The sequence below is a fragment of the Oryctolagus cuniculus genome, chromosome 10 (genome assembly GCF_051225735.1).
Source record: "Oryctolagus cuniculus isolate XC-2025 breed Fujian yellow rabbit chromosome 10, ASM5122573v1, whole genome shotgun sequence".
Lineage (NCBI taxonomy): Eukaryota > Metazoa > Chordata > Mammalia > Lagomorpha > Leporidae > Oryctolagus > Oryctolagus cuniculus.
Window position 1 is genome coordinate 65166112 of NC_142876.1, and position 17325 is coordinate 65183436.

Consider the following 17325-nt stretch of genomic DNA (forward strand, 5'->3'; position numbering starts at 1 on the left):
TTACAATCAATGATTCAAAACACTGCAAAACTCCAGATACAGGAGATCCTTAAAAAGTTCTTGGAAAATGGAATCAGAAATATACATTGATTTTAGGATGAAAAAAATGTCAAATCCATCCATGGTTATTTTCATGATACACAATTTTTAAGAACTTGTATTCCTATTGGTCAGACAGCTGACTTGTGCAACTCCAACAGAAATGAAAACATGGCTGTGCTCATTGGGATATTTACTGGAGTAGACTTGGTAGGAGCGGTTATTGCACATTTCCAGTTCGGTTCCTGTGTCCATACTGAGGGGTGGTCCATCGTATACAGGTGGTCAAAAGATAAAACACGATGAAAAGGAACATGCCCACTTACTATTTGAAAAGCAAGAAGAAAAAGCTGAAAAAAACAAATAAACATAAAAACCCCCACCACTTTCACATATGTGAATATATTTATAAAAGAAAGGATTTTTTTAAAGATTTGCTTATTTATTTGAAAGGCAGCATTACAGAGAGGCAGAGGCACAGAGAGAGAGAGAGAGAGAGGCTTCCATAGACCAGTTCACTCTAAAATGACCACATTGGCCGGGACTGGGCCAGGCTGTAGCCAGGAACCAGGAGCTTCATCCAAGTGCCCCACATGGGCTCAGTGGCGCAAGCACCCGAGCCGTCCTCAGCTGCTTTTCCCAGGCACGTTAACAGAGAGCTGGGTTGGAAGTGGGGCAGCCAGGACTCAACCTAGCACCCACATTGGATTTGGACATCACAGTCAGAGACTTAACCCGCTGCACCACAGCGACAGCGCAGGCCCCGTAAGAAGGATTTTGAAGGAAATACACCATTGCCTGAGAGGCATAAATTTGTGAGTCAGGAAGAAGTGGTTAATTTTTCCTGTAAAACCTTCAGTTTTGGACATTTTATAATGGCATATATTATTGTTATTTTTTTACAGGTTTATTTATTTTACTTGAAAGTCAGAGTTACACGGAGAGAGAAGGAGAGGCAGAGAGAGAGGAAGAGGGAGAGGGAGAGTTTTCCTGAATATTCTTCACAATTTAATGGTATCAGATTGTAGCTTTAAATCCTTGATCCATTTTGAGTTGATTTTTGTATAAGGTATAAGGTAGGAGTCTCGTTAGGGATCAGCAGGGTCCTGGGTAAGGAGGCCAATCTCTGACCCACCGTCATTCTTATCTTCCAGCAGGCCAGCCCAGAATCTTCCCACAGTGCTGATCATATTCACATGATTTTTGCCTTCTATGATATCTTAGGTTGATTGATCAGAGTTAGATGTGCACACACAGACACACACACATTCAAGAGGATAAAATGTTTTTCTTAGTTATCTAATAAGTGTGCAGCCTCTTACATTGAGAGGCAGCCTAGTATCAGGCTCAAGAGCCCAGACTCTGGAACACATTTGCCTGGGGCTCATGTCCCCTGTCTACAACTTACTACCTGAATGGTCTTGAGCAAGTTATATAACCTCTCTATGCCTCAATTATCTCCCTGTCTGTAAGGATTAAGATTGTTAAAGTATGTAAGGTTCTTAGAAGAATGCCTGGCACGTATTTCATAGTGTAAAATAAATTTTATATTATAAAATATAAATACTTTATAACTTAGCTATTATTGTTCCTCTTATTCATAGTTAATATATTTACTTATTTAAAAGTTAATTATTTTGTATATGAAATCAACAACTTTTACATTCATTAATTACCGTGGTGTTTTACTCTTGTAATTTTAATAAGTGCATTTATAATTCAGTAGACATGGTAACATTTCAACATTTAAGTCACATTAGAGGATTTTTCACTCCCTGTTACATATAAAATGGTTATTTATATTTGAAAATTAATGTTTAGATATTGAATATATGTTCAAGTACAAATGTGGATTGTATTAATGACCTTTTTAGTCTGGATGGACATGAATGATGGTAACCTATATAATCATGTGATCTCTGATACACCTAAGTTCAAGGGTGCCAGCAATTACTTTGAAGTAAGTATTCAGCTATTGTGTAATCCCTGCCTGATTTCAAATGCATCTGAATTAAAAACTGGGATCAAGGCCAGACTTTGGTACAACTCCGCTGTGTACCAGGTATTCTTTTAAAAAGCCCTTTTTGTGAATTATTCCTTTTCAATAGTTTCTTTGAAAGGGATACAAACTTACTGTCATCTCATAGATAAGGAAATGGAGGCATAGAGAGTTTGACAGCTTGCTCAAGGACTACCATTGAGTGGCTGAGTCAAGATCCAAACACAGGGGCTGGTGCTGCGGCATAGCAGGTTAAGCTGCCACCTGCAATGTCGGCGTCCCATATGGATTCATATCCTGGCTGCTCCACTTCGAATCCAGCTCCCTGCTGGTGTTTCTGGCAAGGTGGCAGAAGGTGGCCCAAACACTTGGGCCCTTACACCCGTGTGGGAGACTCTGATGAAGCTCCTAGTTCCTGGCTTCAGCCTGGCCCAGCCTGGTCATTGCCAGCACTTGGGGAATGAACCAATAAATAGAAGTGCTCTCTCTCTCGCTCGCTCTCTTGTTCTCTCTCTCTCTCTGTAACTCTGCCTTTCAAATCAATCAATAAATCCTTAAAAAATCCAAATGCATGGGTCAACATTATGACGTAGTGGAGAAAACTGCTGTCCACAGCTCTAGCATCCCAAATGGGAGCTGGTTCATGTCCTGGTTGCTCTGATTAAGTTCCCCATTAATGGCCTGGGAAAAAGAGAAATATGGCCCAAGTACTTGGGTCCCTGCCACCCTAGTGGGAGACCTGGATGAAGCTCTTGGCTCCTGGCTTTGGCCTGGCCCACCCTTGACCATTGTGGCCAACTGGGGAATGAACTAGTGGATGGAAAATTCATTCTCTCTCTCTCTCTTTCTCTCTCTCTCATTCTCTTTGTCTCTGTAACTCTGTCTTTCAAGCAAAAATAAATCTTTGAAAAAAAAAAGATTTAAGAGTCAAGCATTTAGACTAGCATTTAAGATACCCATGTCTTATATCTCAATATCTGGGTTCAATTCCTGGCTCTGGCTCCTGACTCCAGCTTCCTGTTAATGCAGACCCTGGGAAGCATCAGTGATGAATCTAGTAGTTTAGATCCTATCACCCATGTGGGAGACCTACATTAAGTTCCCAGTTCCTGACTTTGGTCCAGCCCTGTCCTGGCTGTTGCAAGAATTTGGGGACTGAATCAGCACATGGGAGTTTTCTCTCTCTCTCTCTCTCTCTCATTTTCAGATTTAAAATAATAATAACCATTATTATTATAAAAATCATCTTATTGTAATCCATTTGGCTACAGAGCCCAGTTTTCCCCACTAAGCTCAGTGTCTTGCCAGCACTGTGATGAGTATTTTGCTTGCCTTAGTGCACATCATTTGTAGTAAAATCCGTTCTGATTTTATAGATGAATGGACTTGGGTTGAGAGTGATTTTCATAATGTCACAGAGCTGATGTGAGCTTTGTCTGCTAGCCTGCTCTCCATGGGGCAAAGAACATGATATTCTTCAAGCTCTCTGGCTCTTGGGATTCGATCATGAGTTCTGTGCTTCCTTTCTGACCCATGCACAGCTCCCAAACGCGGTATTGAGATTTTTACATATTTAAAAAATCCATTATACCCGACATTTGCATTAATTTGAATAGCTTGGTTTAGAGGCAAAGAGGAGTGTTTTCTTAGGAGTCTATGTTGCACTCATTGTCATTCTGCTAACACAAAGTGGTTTTTCATTATCATTTCCTAATTATTTAGTAGTAACTGATCCAACAGATTTCTGATGTTACAAACTGATTTATCATTAATAGATTTAATAGTGTGTCATTATTTTAGATTCAGACCACTTTAATTTCCTTTTCTGAGTAACTTTCTTAAGTTTTGGTGTTTCATTCATTCTGTCCTCTGATCAGTGAGTGACATTGCCTGTGAGATCTGGTTCTGACCTCAGCCAGGCTCATGCAGTTTCTTTTAGTTTCCCCTTCAGGCACATAGGAAGCTCTTAATCAGGAATGTTGATGAAACTCTTGGAATTTTTTTGAGAAATAGTTTTTAATGACAAAAAGACGGTCTTGGTAGCTCTTTTTCATCACCAGTAGCAAGAGTTTGTTAAGCTGATAGTGTCAAAGATGATGCAGTTTTTAAGTCTGGTCTGCACTTTATATAAAAGCTAACTGATTTCTTTTTAAAGCAAATCCTAGTTTATCTATCACCAGATACACATGTGGAAAAAGAAATCTCTGAATCAACAGTGATTTGGGAGGAAAAAATAAGTGGAAGCTTATATTGTGATGGCTTATGTCATTCTGAGATTTAGAACAAAGAGAACCGTTTCTTAAGATGTCAATCAATTAAAAGCTTGACATATGGGAAATTAAACAGTCTCTTAAGAACATTCTAAATAGTCCACCTGTCACTACTCGCTTGTTGTACTTGTGGTTCATTTCCTAAGATATAGTCATTAGCGTCATCAGATAGTTAAAAGGTTATGTTTCCTCTACTCTGTGTTTGTTTTTCTTTTTTACTTGTAAATTATAAAGCACACACCTAGTATTTTCCAGCTAAGTCACGGAAGCAGTTTGTCTAAATGACATACACTATAATACAATTTAACTCTCATTACACCTTATAAAACTGGAGCACATTTCTTTTCTGAATGTAACTTCCTTTTCAATGAACCTGTTCACATGCTTCTTTGTCACAAATGACAACTGTGTCTCAAGACTCCTTCTGAAGGTTGGTAGTCAGTCCCAAGTCTCCAGATTTTACAATATGTCTGGCTGTGTTCATGTAAATATTGGTGAACATAGTGGATCTGATTGGTTAATTTTGTGACATTTAAAATAATTCTGTGATGAAAGTACAACATTTAAAATATATGCAATATAGATTTAATAGTGTGTCATTATTTTACATTCAGACCACTTTAATTTCCTTTTCTGAGTAACTTTCTTAAGTTTTGGTGTTTCATTCATTCTGTCCTCTGATCAGTGCATGACATTGCCTGTCACTACAAGCTACAAGCTTCTGGCTGGAGGAATGAATAGGTTTAAGTTTTATTGTTTGTGGTTCTCAAAATGCCCACTTACATTTTGGTCAGCTCAGTATTTTTATGCATAATAACTACAATTGCCATTCAGTTGTTCTGTGAATCAGTAAAATGACAATTGCATATCTCTCAGGTATTTGGCAGAGATGTCTTAAGGCAAGTGTTGCATGTACACTTGAGCGCTATGAATTATTCTCACTATTAGTTTTATATTGCCTAGATGGTTGGGAATGTACTCAAGGGTACGGGGTACAATGTACTAACCACTGTGACTCGTAAGAATAGCTCAGGCCAGGATGATCCTGCCACCTTCTGTCCTACTGATGGCACAACTAAGTGGACTCTAGGGAGGGGAAGGGGTTGTGCAGAGTTGTTTACAGAGCTTCACAGTGGGCCTCCCTGCAACGTGGTGGTACCTCTTTACCATGCTTCTGTTGTGCCTCTTGTTTTCACCAGCCTAACAGAAGGATGGCAAAAAAAAGAATGCAGTTAACAAATGGTCTTGTTGAGTCACTGTTGAGAATGCTCAAGGCAGGCAGATTGATAGGGAGACGTCCCGTTGGGAGTAGAGAGGACTGCTGTTGTCCACATTTGATTTCCTGGTGGCTGTGAGGTCAGCTTTTCCCCTTTTGTAGGGGGGTAGATGTCTGAAAGGGGCCCACAAGCAGCAGTGGCTTCTCAGGAAGGCGTGCCACGTGCCCTGCAGGGGAATGTGGCTGAGAAGACCACGGTTGCAGCAGGTGACGGCGGTGCTAAGGAGCGCTGTTACTGTGATGCTGGCACTTCCCACAGAGGCTCCTGGAGGTCACTTAGTTTTCCAGAGACTTCTATCTTCCCCACTTCATGGGGCTTTTCCTGGGAGCTGGAAGAGGAGTATAACCTAGTGATTTGATTCTTGGGGTTTGAGATCAAATTTTAAAGGACAAATAATAACAAAAGTCCTCCTACTGAGGAAGCAGAGTGCGGAGTGCGTTGCTTTGGCTTTGGTTGTTGGGGAGAAGTCGCAGGGTGGCATTTGTGGGCTGTGAAGTCAGTTGTGGGTTGCACCAGCATCAGTTTATCCATTGTGTGATATGAAGTCAAGTAGCGTAGGAAACGTGAGTGTTGTCTACTTGCACACTTGGTCACAGACAGAAATACATGGTTTCATGAAACTTTTATGTAAATAAACATACCAACACAAGCATAATGGGTCACATGGTATGATACAAAGTGTTATGAGTTACAGTCAAAAATGTTTGAAAAAGACTAATGTTGGGGGCCGGTGCCGTGACGCAATAGGTTAATCCTCTGCCTGCAGTGATGGCATCCCATATGGGTGGCAATTCTATTCTCGGCTGCTCCACTTCTGATCCAGCCCTCTGCTATGGCCTGGGAAAGCAGTAGAAAATGGCCCAAGTGCTCAGGCCCCTGCACCCATGTGGGAAACCAGAAAGAAGCACCAGGCCCCTGGCTTCGGATTGGTGTAGCTCCGGCTGTTGCGGCCATTTGGGGAGTGAACCAACGGAAGGAAGACCTTTCTCTCTGTGTCTCCCTCTCACTGTCTGTAACTCTAACTCTCAAATAAATAAATATCTTAAAAAAAAAAAAAGGACTGATGTTGGAGCCTTGCATTTGGAGCTTGAAAGTGAAGATTTAAATTGCCCCTGGCTATCAGATACTGTTCCAGGGATGCTCTGGTAAGTTCACTCTGCTCTCTGTTTCTTCAGGTTTTTGTTGTCGTGAGGATTTAATGAGATCAGGTATACCAAGATCCTGGCCCAGGCACAGATGGCATATGTTATTCTTCTGCCTTCTTGCCTTTTTTTTTTTATCTGAAAGGTAGAATTACAGAGAGGGATTAACAGAGATCTTCCATCTAATGGTCACCCCCAGATGGCCGCAATGGAACCAGTTCTCTCACATCGGTACAGGGGCCCAAGTTCTTGTCCCAGGTGCATTAGCATGGAGCTGGATTGGAAGTAGAGCAGTCAGGACTTGAACTCGTGCCCATATGGGATGTGAGCACTGCAGATGGAGGCTTAATCCACTACACCACAGTGCCGGCCCTAGCCTTTTCTCCTTCTTGAGATCTATTAGTACTACATGGTGGTTCCCAGGCAAGGATGCACCAGACCCTCTGCATTTTCTCCTGGATGAGGAGCCAGTGCTGTCCATACTCAGAGTTCCTATGAGGCCTGTCCAGTCACCATGATCATGTTTGTTCTTTCTTATTTTTTTCAAATGTATCTTTATTTTTGAAAGACAGAGTTCAGAGAGGGAGGGAGGGAGAGAGATCTTCCCTTTGCAGGTTCACTCCCCAAATGGCCGCAAAGGCTAGGGCTGGCCCAGGTAGAAACCAGGCACCAGAACTTCATCTGGGTCTCTCACAATGGGGATCAAGGGCCCAAGAACTTGGGCCATCTTCTGCTGCTTTCCCAGACAGGTAGCAGGGAGCTGGATCAGAAGCAGAGCAGCTGGGACACAAACCTGCAGTCAGATTGGATGCCAGCATCTTAGGCAGCAGCTTAACCCTCTGTGCCCCGGCGCCATGGTTGTTGTTCTGTGTCAATGCAGGAGCGTCCCACTTTGCTTTCTCATTTTCCTCTACAACACCGTTTTATGTTCAAAGAGATTGGCTTCTTTATTATCTTTGGGATGAAAAACCAGAGATTTTTTTCCCCAATCCTTTCTTTCAGTTTGCCTACTTGTAACTATTTATTTATTTGAAAGGCAGAATGACAGAGAGAAACAGAGAAAAATATCTTCCATCTGCTGGTTCACTCCCTAAATGAACACAATAGCTGGGGCTGGACCCGGCCAAAGCCACGAGCCTGGAACTCCATCTGGGTCTCCCATGTGGGTGGCAGGGGCCCAAGAAGTTGAGCCATCTTCTGCTGCCTTCCTAAATATGTTAGCAGGAAGCCTGATTGGAAGTAGAAGAACAAGGACTCCAACCACCACCCCTGTAAGGGGTGTTGGCATTGAAAGTAGCAACTTAACCTGCTGTGCCACAATAGCAGCCTCTTGTTTCACCTGCTGTTGAGGAAAAAATATCTGTTTGAGGACCCTGGATGCTGTTTTGTATGGCTTGTCTGCTACAAAGTTAAGCCTGTGCTGTCTAGAGTAGACTACAGATCAGAGCAGGCCCATACCTTTTTTGTTCCTGGTCCATGAACACTATAGAAGTTGACAGCAGAAAATTTTCATATGAATTTGATGGATGAATTTCACATTTATTTTATCAAATACTCCTGATCACAAGTTCAAAGCATACATTTTTGTGTGCCTTTCTATTTCATTTTTGTAGCAATTCATGTTTATTGTATTGTACACAAATTTGGTTTGAAATGCACTGGAAATATTCAAAAATAGTAATCTTTCCTCATCGATTGGGAAGCACTGCTGTAGTGGGCTGAATTGTTATAACTGGTTGTTTCTGGGTATGTCCCAAGAAGCACGAACGGCCGTGACAACCAGAGTCGGGCTGTGCACCACCATGATGAAACTTTTAAACAGTTTATATAGCTTTTGGATTCTAAATCTACAAGCTTGAGTTATGGTCCTAGAGGAAAAAACGAAGGCAAACAGCCCAAGGGCTGGAAAGACCAATGATCTGTGTGCTTTTGCACAAACTGAGATTCTGAAAAAGTGAATTCTATAATGGCTTGAACATTCACAAAATGCAGTTTCTCTGTCAGCCAAAGTCCTGAGTGACATGCACCACTCATTCTTCCTGCTGGCTAACAGAATGCACTCCCTTTTGTGTTGTTTGGCCGAAGTTTCTCAAGTGTAGGATGAGGATTCATGCAGTTCCTTTGCCTTTGCAAATCTTTGTTCTCTGTCACAGCAATGCAAGTGTTACTGATGGGCCAGAAAGGAGCTAAGTAATCCTATGTAGTTATTACTGCTGTCGCCAGCAGTGATGGAAGCCAGTCTCATCACAAGCATTTGATTATGGTAAATTTAATTCACCCAAAGATTTGAGCATGTGAACATTGCATATTCCCATAAGAGACTTTTCCTTTTCAGTAAACCAAAATAATTAATCTTAAAAACCTTCCAAGTGTGCATCTGAACATTTTCTCTTTGGAAGCTGACCTCCTCACGTGGAGCTCATTTCTTTTGCCGGCAATGTTATATTCTCTACTTACGTGCCAGTGACTTAAGGGTGTTTTTGTTATCTGAACACAAACAGAACTTCTATGCCAATTTGAGTTATGAATGCTTTTATTTATTTGCCCAGTTGGGGTGCTTTATGTAGAGGGAAAAATTGAGGTAAGGAAGCAACTACAGAGGGAGACCCAATTACTCTTTGAAAATGCATTCCCTCCCAGTCAAAACATTGAAGTAGAAAGTGAGCATTAAAATTCAGCCATATAGGGATATTTCATAAGCAAACACAATAGTCTAAAATTGAATATAAATGCTTTGCATTTTTTAATTCTTTAAACATTGGTTGGTGGGCTGACTTTCTTTTTATAACAGATGGGTGATAAATTCAAACCATTGAAAACCATCTCTTCGCTCCCTTTGCCGGTCCTTTATAAACAGCCTTGACTTTACCAGAGTCAGAGCTACTAGATGTTGTTAAACATATGAATGTTCACATTTGCTTCTCCAAACTCATTGGGAGACTGCAGCCCAGCACTGTCAAGACGCACTTGTGTGGGTGGAAATGAAAAACCTTCTCTATCTCAAAGCCGCGAACGAAGCCCTGATGGCCACACTGTGAAATAGATACCCTCCCCTACAAATGCAGCAGCAACATTGAGCTGAAGATTTTGTCATCTGTCAATACAAGTGTTCCTATCTCAGAAAGAAAGTAAATTTGAAAAGTACCACTTAGCTGTTTTAGGACAGGGCCAAGAGCATTGTGAGGTGGACAGGGAGAAACAGAGATAGATAGATGGCAGAGAACGGCTTGGGATTCCTAGAATGCAGGCATAGAACACTCCAGTCCATAGGAAGTGGCAGGAAGCAGAGCAATCCTGATGATAATCACCAGCATTTGTTGGGCTCTTGCTTTGTGCAAGTTTTGTATTAAGTGCCTTCTTGTGGTTAAGACATCCACATCCCATATTGGAGTGCCTGAGTCTGATACCAGGCTCTGGTTTCTGACTCCAGCTTCCTGCCATTGCAGACTCTGGGAGACAGCCGTGACAGCTCAAGTGATTGGTTTCTTGCCGCTCATATGGAATACTGGGTTTGAGTTCCTTGCTCCCAACTTTGGTTCCAGATGGGGATGTTGTGGGCATTAGCAGGTGGGAGCTCTGTCTTCCTCTCAAATAAATAAAGCATTTTTTAAAAATCCTTAAATTAAAAACAACAACAACAACAAAACCCATGCAGCTTTTATAGCCAGAGAAGCAGCAAAACAGTGACAACCCTAATAAAAATACTGGCCCCATTAACTGCTGCCTGGCACAGCATGCCACTGAGCCGGTCCTTCACCCCAAACCATAGGACTCCAGCTCTTACCCTCTGTAGAGCTCCTTGCAGACATTCCCTTCTTGTGGAGACAGCTTTATGCTGCCCTAGAAGCATGGTGCACGGTTTGTCTTCTTCATCAGTCATTTTGGGTTTTTCCCTTTTGAACACAAAGGAAAGGGCTAGAGGCTTCAGAGTGTCTTCATCTGTTCTTGCAGTTACCCAGGGAGCTTAACTGAGTGGAAAAAGAAATTGGCTCTTGAAACCACTAAACTTGTTGCCACTCCTTGCACTAAAGGAAGGCACTTCTGTGGTGTGTTTAGCTTTGTTTAAAGGCCATCATATGTTGATAAAAGCTTCAAGAGCAAAATTTCCTTTGATCACTTTACAAAATTAATGCACTGCAAAACATTACACAGAAGCCAAAGGGACTTCTGTGTAGCTGGGATGTCAGTCCTCCCTCTGCTAATCCTTTTTGAGCTTATATGCATAACAAAAGAACGCCTTTGCAAACAGACTGTTCTGACTCACACAGGGGAAAAAGGAGGAGAAAGGATTACAAAGTTAGGGGCATTTGAGTGTTTGTAACTTGGATGACACCTGAATTTCACCTTGACCACAACACAGGAACTTCTGTGTACTTTAGACAGCTCAGAAAACTGCCTGGAAGAGCATTTTGTGCCAGAATCCAGCATGGTGGATTAAGCATTGGAGTGCTGTTTCGAAGCCAGGAAAATAATACTTTAGGAAACTCAAGTGATTTCCTGAACAGTGATGGTAGAGCAGTGCCCAGTGTATGACAGACTCCTCTGGGCTTCAGCCAGGCCTGCTTCACAGGATATGGGTGTCATCATGTTTCCAGTTACAGTAACAAAGTACCCGAGACTGAGTACTTAATAAGGAAAAAGGCCTCTTTAGCTCACAGTTCAGGAGATCCTGGGGCAGGACTCTGGCAACTGCTCAGCTCTGGTGAGGGCCTCGTGGTGACGTCACAATGGCGGGAGCATGCAGAAGAGGAACTTGGGGAGGTGCTCAGCCCCCTTTTAACAGCCCGTTCTCTGAGGAACTAGTCCAGTACCACAAGTCCTGAGGCTGGTACCTCCATGATCTAGTGGCCTTTTACTAGAAGGTTCTTCTCTGGAAGGTTCTACCTCCTCCTCAACGTCACTACACTGAGAACCAAGCTTCCAACACACGAAGCTTTGTAGTAGGACACACTCAATCCTTACCCAAGCTGTAACAATGGGCACCATGTGGTTTTGCCATCCTTTGCTTATTGTCATGATGAGCACCCTTCCTTGCCCAAGTGTAACTGATGGAAACAAGGCAAGAAATAATATCCTTGGCTGGCAGTGTGGCAATACTGAAGGTTTTGGTGATTCACAGGTGGCCTCAAGGTCATATCATGCCACAGCCCCACTGGTAGGAATAGCCATGGTAACTTTATTGCACATAATAGAGGCCCAAATGATAGAATGTGGACTCAGTCAGCTATACTGGAGCAACAGCAGAAAAGTACGATCAATCATGAACTCATACTATGAACACCAGCAGCCTGCTTCAGAGTTGTGATGAGGCTGACCAACTGTGCATGTGTTTGAAGACTTTATGCTTTGTCAGCTCTAACTAAAGCAAGTTCTTTCAGCGATTTTCTGTTGCCTCACACTTCTTTCTCTGCCCCAACTCTTTCTTAAATCGTGTGTGAAGTTCTTCCATTTTATTGGAGTGTATGTGCCATAGATAAACCTTCCCTTGTGGCTTGGCTTTTATATTTCCAGGTGTATACCAGTCATCTCTTTAAAAATTGCTTGTCGCCTAGAATTTCCCTCCAGTGCTGTGGAGGGGCTTGCTTTTTCCCTATACGAATATGCTCAGTTGGCACAGGAAGAAACATGGGGTTGTTAGAGTGTGGAAGGATGAGTCATGGGCTGGAAACTCGGGCTCAAAGTTCTGGTTTTGCCACTAACTCCTCCTAAAACTTGATAAGCTGCTTCTGTGATCCCATTCCTGTTTATCTTCAGTGTCATTTAAGCCAGCTTACCTCGTACAAGGACGCTGTGACAGTAACAGCCATAAACAAATGGATTGTAATATTGATCCCTTAATAACTGCCTGTTAATTTGTAAAGGATATCTACATTTCTAATTGTCCCTCGCAGTAATTCTCTGGGAAAGGTGATCTTCTTGTCTTGCTATTTGGGAATTATAGCGTGTGAACTCAATAAAAGTTCTGCTCTTTTTTTCGTACTGTATGTGTTTGTTTATAGGTATGTATGAGTAAACACTGAAATGTTTATTCACACAAAATTACCATCGTGGACGTTGGGATTCACAATAAGGGACATTTGAAAGGGAATACTCAACTGGGGGAAAGAGCCTGCTTGTCCAGTAGGAATTGAGAGGCCAACCGCACCTGGACAGTACTTGTTTTCTTCTATTTTTATATTCCAAATTCAAATAAAATTCCAACTTAGAGGTTCAATATAATTTTTCTCTGTTAAGAACTTGCAATAACCTTTTGTCTCTTTTATCTTAGAACATTTTGCTTTTATCTTTTTTGTGGTATATACAATTCATATAATTATTTCAGTTGATGTTTCTTTTGATCTTGGACATGAGAAGGACTCAGGTGCCAGGAGAACTTGAATCCATCTGGAACTCTTCGGCACTTGTTGCTGGTTAATGCTCAGGGTGTCAAGATAGGAGGAGTTCCTAGAGAATGCTGTGGGGATGGTCACCCTCCAGTGGGGCAGTGAGCATTTGGACACACCCAGTTGTAGAACTGCCCCCACTGTCCAGGACAAGTAAACTGTCACAGCATCAGGCAGAGGCAGTAGTGCCCATGGCAGGACCCCGCAGAGTATCGCAGGGGCCAGTGGAGATTCCGCAAGCCAGACTGTACCACAGTCTCAACACGGCTGTGTTACCTAATGGTAGTGCCATTGGAGGATGCTGCTCTGCAGTGGAGCCTCTGAGAGGATGTGTGCCTTCTTTGTGCTGCTCTGTGCGGCAGCAACCAAGTCATGTGTGGCCCTGGAGCTCGTGAAACTCAGCTGATGGGCTGCGGACCTGAATGTCTGGTCATGTGGAATTTTTATTCATTTCTACCTAAGCAACCACACGTAGCTAGCGACTACCAGGTAGATAGGGGGGGTCTACAGATACTATGCTGCATTTCCGTTATTTAGGTGACATCTAGGGAATTGCAGTAACATCTGGGGACTTCTCCATTCACTGACTCTGGAGTGAATTGGGGGAGGTGGTAGGAGGAGGTGGTGCATAGAAAGGATATGAAAGAAATGAGAGTTTTAAATGTAAGAAAGAGATGTTAAGTTGCAATGCCAGCCTGTGTAAACCTGACAGTGCTGCCCAAGCACACCAGGCAGTGTTTCAGGGTTTGACTCTTTGCCTTCTTGTCCCCAGGTTCTTTCATGCTGGTGAACACATCTGGGAGACCCGAGCAGCAGACAGCCCACCTGCTCTTACCTCAGCTTAAAGAAAATGACACCCACTGCATCGATTTTCACTATTTTGTGTCCAGCAAGAGTAATTCTGCACCCGGACTACTCAATGTCTATGTGAGGGTCAATAATGGGCCCTTGGGAAATCCCATCTGGAATATATCTGGAGACCCGACGCGCACGTGGAACAGGGCAGAACTAGCCATTAGCACTTTCTGGCCTAACTTTTATCAGGTATGTGACTTCTCATTTCATGATTTGAAACATCCTCTAGTTTCTTAAAAAAAAAAAAAAATATATATATATATATATATATATATATAAATGATTATTATATTGACATAACCAGAAAATGTGTAAGGAATGTTTTTATATCAATGTAGGTAAAACCTATGCTGTTTAAGAAGGAGTGTGTTAAGATGTTGTGATAGTAAAAAAATATAATTTAAATTTGCTTATGCCTTGTGCATATTGTTTTAAGAAGATAAAAGCAGTAATCTGCAGAGGGGCAAAAAGTATATTCTTCTTTCCATGTCCAGTAGACTGTGTCTGACCCAGGTAGACAGCATTTGAGTCTAAAGGAAGATGCCCTTCTCCTCTGAATCAGTGGGTCATTGAGGTTACATGCTCCTGGAGGCCAGCCTGTGAACTACAGTTCCCTGCTTCAACCCACAGAAGCAATAGAAGAAAATATTTTACAGAGACTGTCTTGGCCACGGAGGGCTGTCCGAGTCTCCTATGCTGTTATGTCAGCGAATCTCTGTTGCTTGATTTCTTGTCCCTTAGCTGGAGGGCAGTGCCCTGGGGCAGTTAGGAAGTGAGACAGAAGCCATCTGAGGTCACAGCCCTTCTGTAAGGGACACCTTGGGATGCAAGGTGGGAAATTCATTACAATGGACATTTATATAAAAAGGAAAATTATTACGAATGCTCACTTAATTTCCAGCTAAGAGTGACATAAAGAAGACTGTGATCTTTTGCTTTTCTCTTTCTTGGTTCCCTTGGCTCACTGAGGAGCTGACTGGCAGGTGCATGTAACGTTGTATATCACATTTCATTGAGGTGCTCGTCTAGACTTAGGAGGGGTAACCAGGTCTTTCGAGGGCTGCTTGTCTTCAGAACAGGCCAGAATGGCCTCTGTAACCCATTCTGTAGGTCTGGTGTTGATCAGACACAACCCATCAATCCCAATTCTTCTATGGGAACAGATGGGCTGTAAATTCCATGCTTAATTTATCCTTGTACCCCAGTGCCTACAACCCTGTCTGATATTTAATGAGTGGTAAATAAATGTTCCTTGAGTGGTAGTGGGAGGTAGTGAAAGTTCCATTGGTATACACATAAATTGTTAAAAATCTTTTTACAGCACACTTGGCAGCAAATTTTAAAAATGTTAAAAATTTACAAAGTCTAACTTTGGTAATCTATTAAGAATTTATCCTAAAAATTGTAAAAAGTACTTGTGGTTGGTTCAGTACAAGGATATTCATAGCAACTTATTATAATGAAAAACCAAAAACAGTATTATTTCCAACAATAGAGGATGCATTAATTTATGCCACCTCATTACAAAAATTCATTTTGCAGCCATTAAGAATAATGTTATGGAAGATCATTTAATGAAGTATTTAAGCTTATATTGTTAAGTGGATAAAACTGATATACTACATTAAAATCTATTTTTAAATTTAAAAATTTATCATAAAGACTAAAATATATTTGGAAGTAAATACATTTAAAAAGTGTCTCCTTTGCAAATGGGGTAACAAGAGATTTATTGGATTTTTTTTCTTTCTGCCATCTGTCACATTCTAACATTTCCTGAGAACACAGGTACTGTGTTTATTTATAAAGCAATTAGAGTAAAAATTAGTTTTGTTCTCAGAAGGAGAACATCCTATTTATTGAGTGCCTTCTTTTTCTATAAATGTGCTAGTCGTCATCAGTCGGGACTATACTTAAAAATAGATCCTCTAGGACAAAGCTCCTCTTTTCATAGGGTTACACACCGAGCCGCCTCTGGTGAGTTTGACGTGGTAGCCTGGAGAAGGTTCCTTGTACGTGGAGCAGGCAGAGAAGCTGTGATTGAAAAGCTCCTTGTGGAGGAGCTCTGAGCTGTTCCCCACCGCCCCCTGGGCCTGGCTGCGGGCACTGTAGCCCCAGGGGTCCACGGGTCCGAGGCCCAGGGGACACAATTTTGGACAGGATTGGAAAGTATGCTCCTCACCCTTGCGGTGCCCACCCCCAACCTCCGGAGTGAGTTCTCCCGAGCCCCTCGGTGGCCTCCGGAGCCATAGCATGAAGGTTGTGGTGAAGGCAGCTGCAGTCCAGATTGACCTTGTATTCAGCCTTTTACTCACTAACACAGACAGTCCAGTGCGGTAAAGGGGTGATTTGATCGATAAACGCTTCTGGGAGGACAGACTTACCAAAAGGAATCACCAAGCCACACTGAGAGTAGGGTGGTCCTCTGTACCAGGGCCAGGTCATTTTTAGTGAATTCTCACTTGCCTGGACACTTTTGGGTACAGTCCTCTGCCATCTCAATTATGAACGCCTTATCCTAACCCCTAAGCCCCCACTCTTGCCTCTGTGGTCTCTGGTACATCATGAGCAGTGTATGATTTACCAGAATAAATTAGAACTTTATTCTTGTAGTTAATTCCTGCACTGTCTGAGTCAGCTGGGCTACAGTGACAAAATAACCACAGACCAAGTAGCTTAAACAACAGGCGTTTATTTCTCCCATCTCTGGAACATGGGACATCTGAGGTCAGCGTGACAGCAGGGACTACTCTGGGGAAAGTTCTCATCCCAACTGACAGGTGATCCCCTTCCTGCTGTGTCCTCATGTGGCAAGCAAAGTGGGGAAAGCCAGCTCTCTCCTGCTTCTTCCCACAAGGGCACTGATGCCCTCGGGAAGACTCTACACCGTGTGACCCAAGCACCTCCCCAAAGCCACATCTCCTAATACCGTGATTTCAACACACCGGAAAGTTTCAACATGAATTTTGGAGGGACATAAACATTCAGTTCATAGCATGAGGTGACTCATTAAGAATAGCTTCATGCTTTGAATTCAAAGGTGAAATTCTAGATTTTGTTTTTACGGTGTTCCTCAGTTTTTAAGAACCAGCTTATCAACAACTGTCAAGAGTATGAATCCACTGAAAACCACCCTTGTTCATTTAACTCCTGAGCACCCCAACCAGGCATCAACCTTTGAGGTTTGGAAGGTACAGGAAAGGTTGTGGTTCCCTCTTTCTGCTGGGGAGACAACTTGCTGAAGTTGTTACCCTCATCACAACCTGAGCTGTAGGCAGATGGGAAGAGGTAGATGACAGAGCAGAGATGTCAGAAGGAGACCTCCTAAGCACTGAGAATAGGCCCTAACACCACCATTGA

The 17325-nt window shown here is 42.4% G+C and overlaps 1 protein-coding gene across 13 annotated transcripts in view; it reads left to right on the forward strand.

Annotated features, from left to right (window-relative positions):
- The window catches only part of PTPRM (protein tyrosine phosphatase receptor type M), an 884286-nt gene that overhangs the window by 317898 nt on the left and 549063 nt on the right, over positions 1-17325 (forward strand). For all 13 annotated transcript variants that reach the window (XM_089305325.1, XM_089305326.1, XM_089305318.1 and 10 more), the window contains one exon: positions 13883-14154. In XM_089305325.1, the coding sequence (XP_089161451.1) occupies positions 13883-14154 (272 nt within the window). The remainder of the gene's footprint in view (positions 1-13882; positions 14155-17325) is intronic.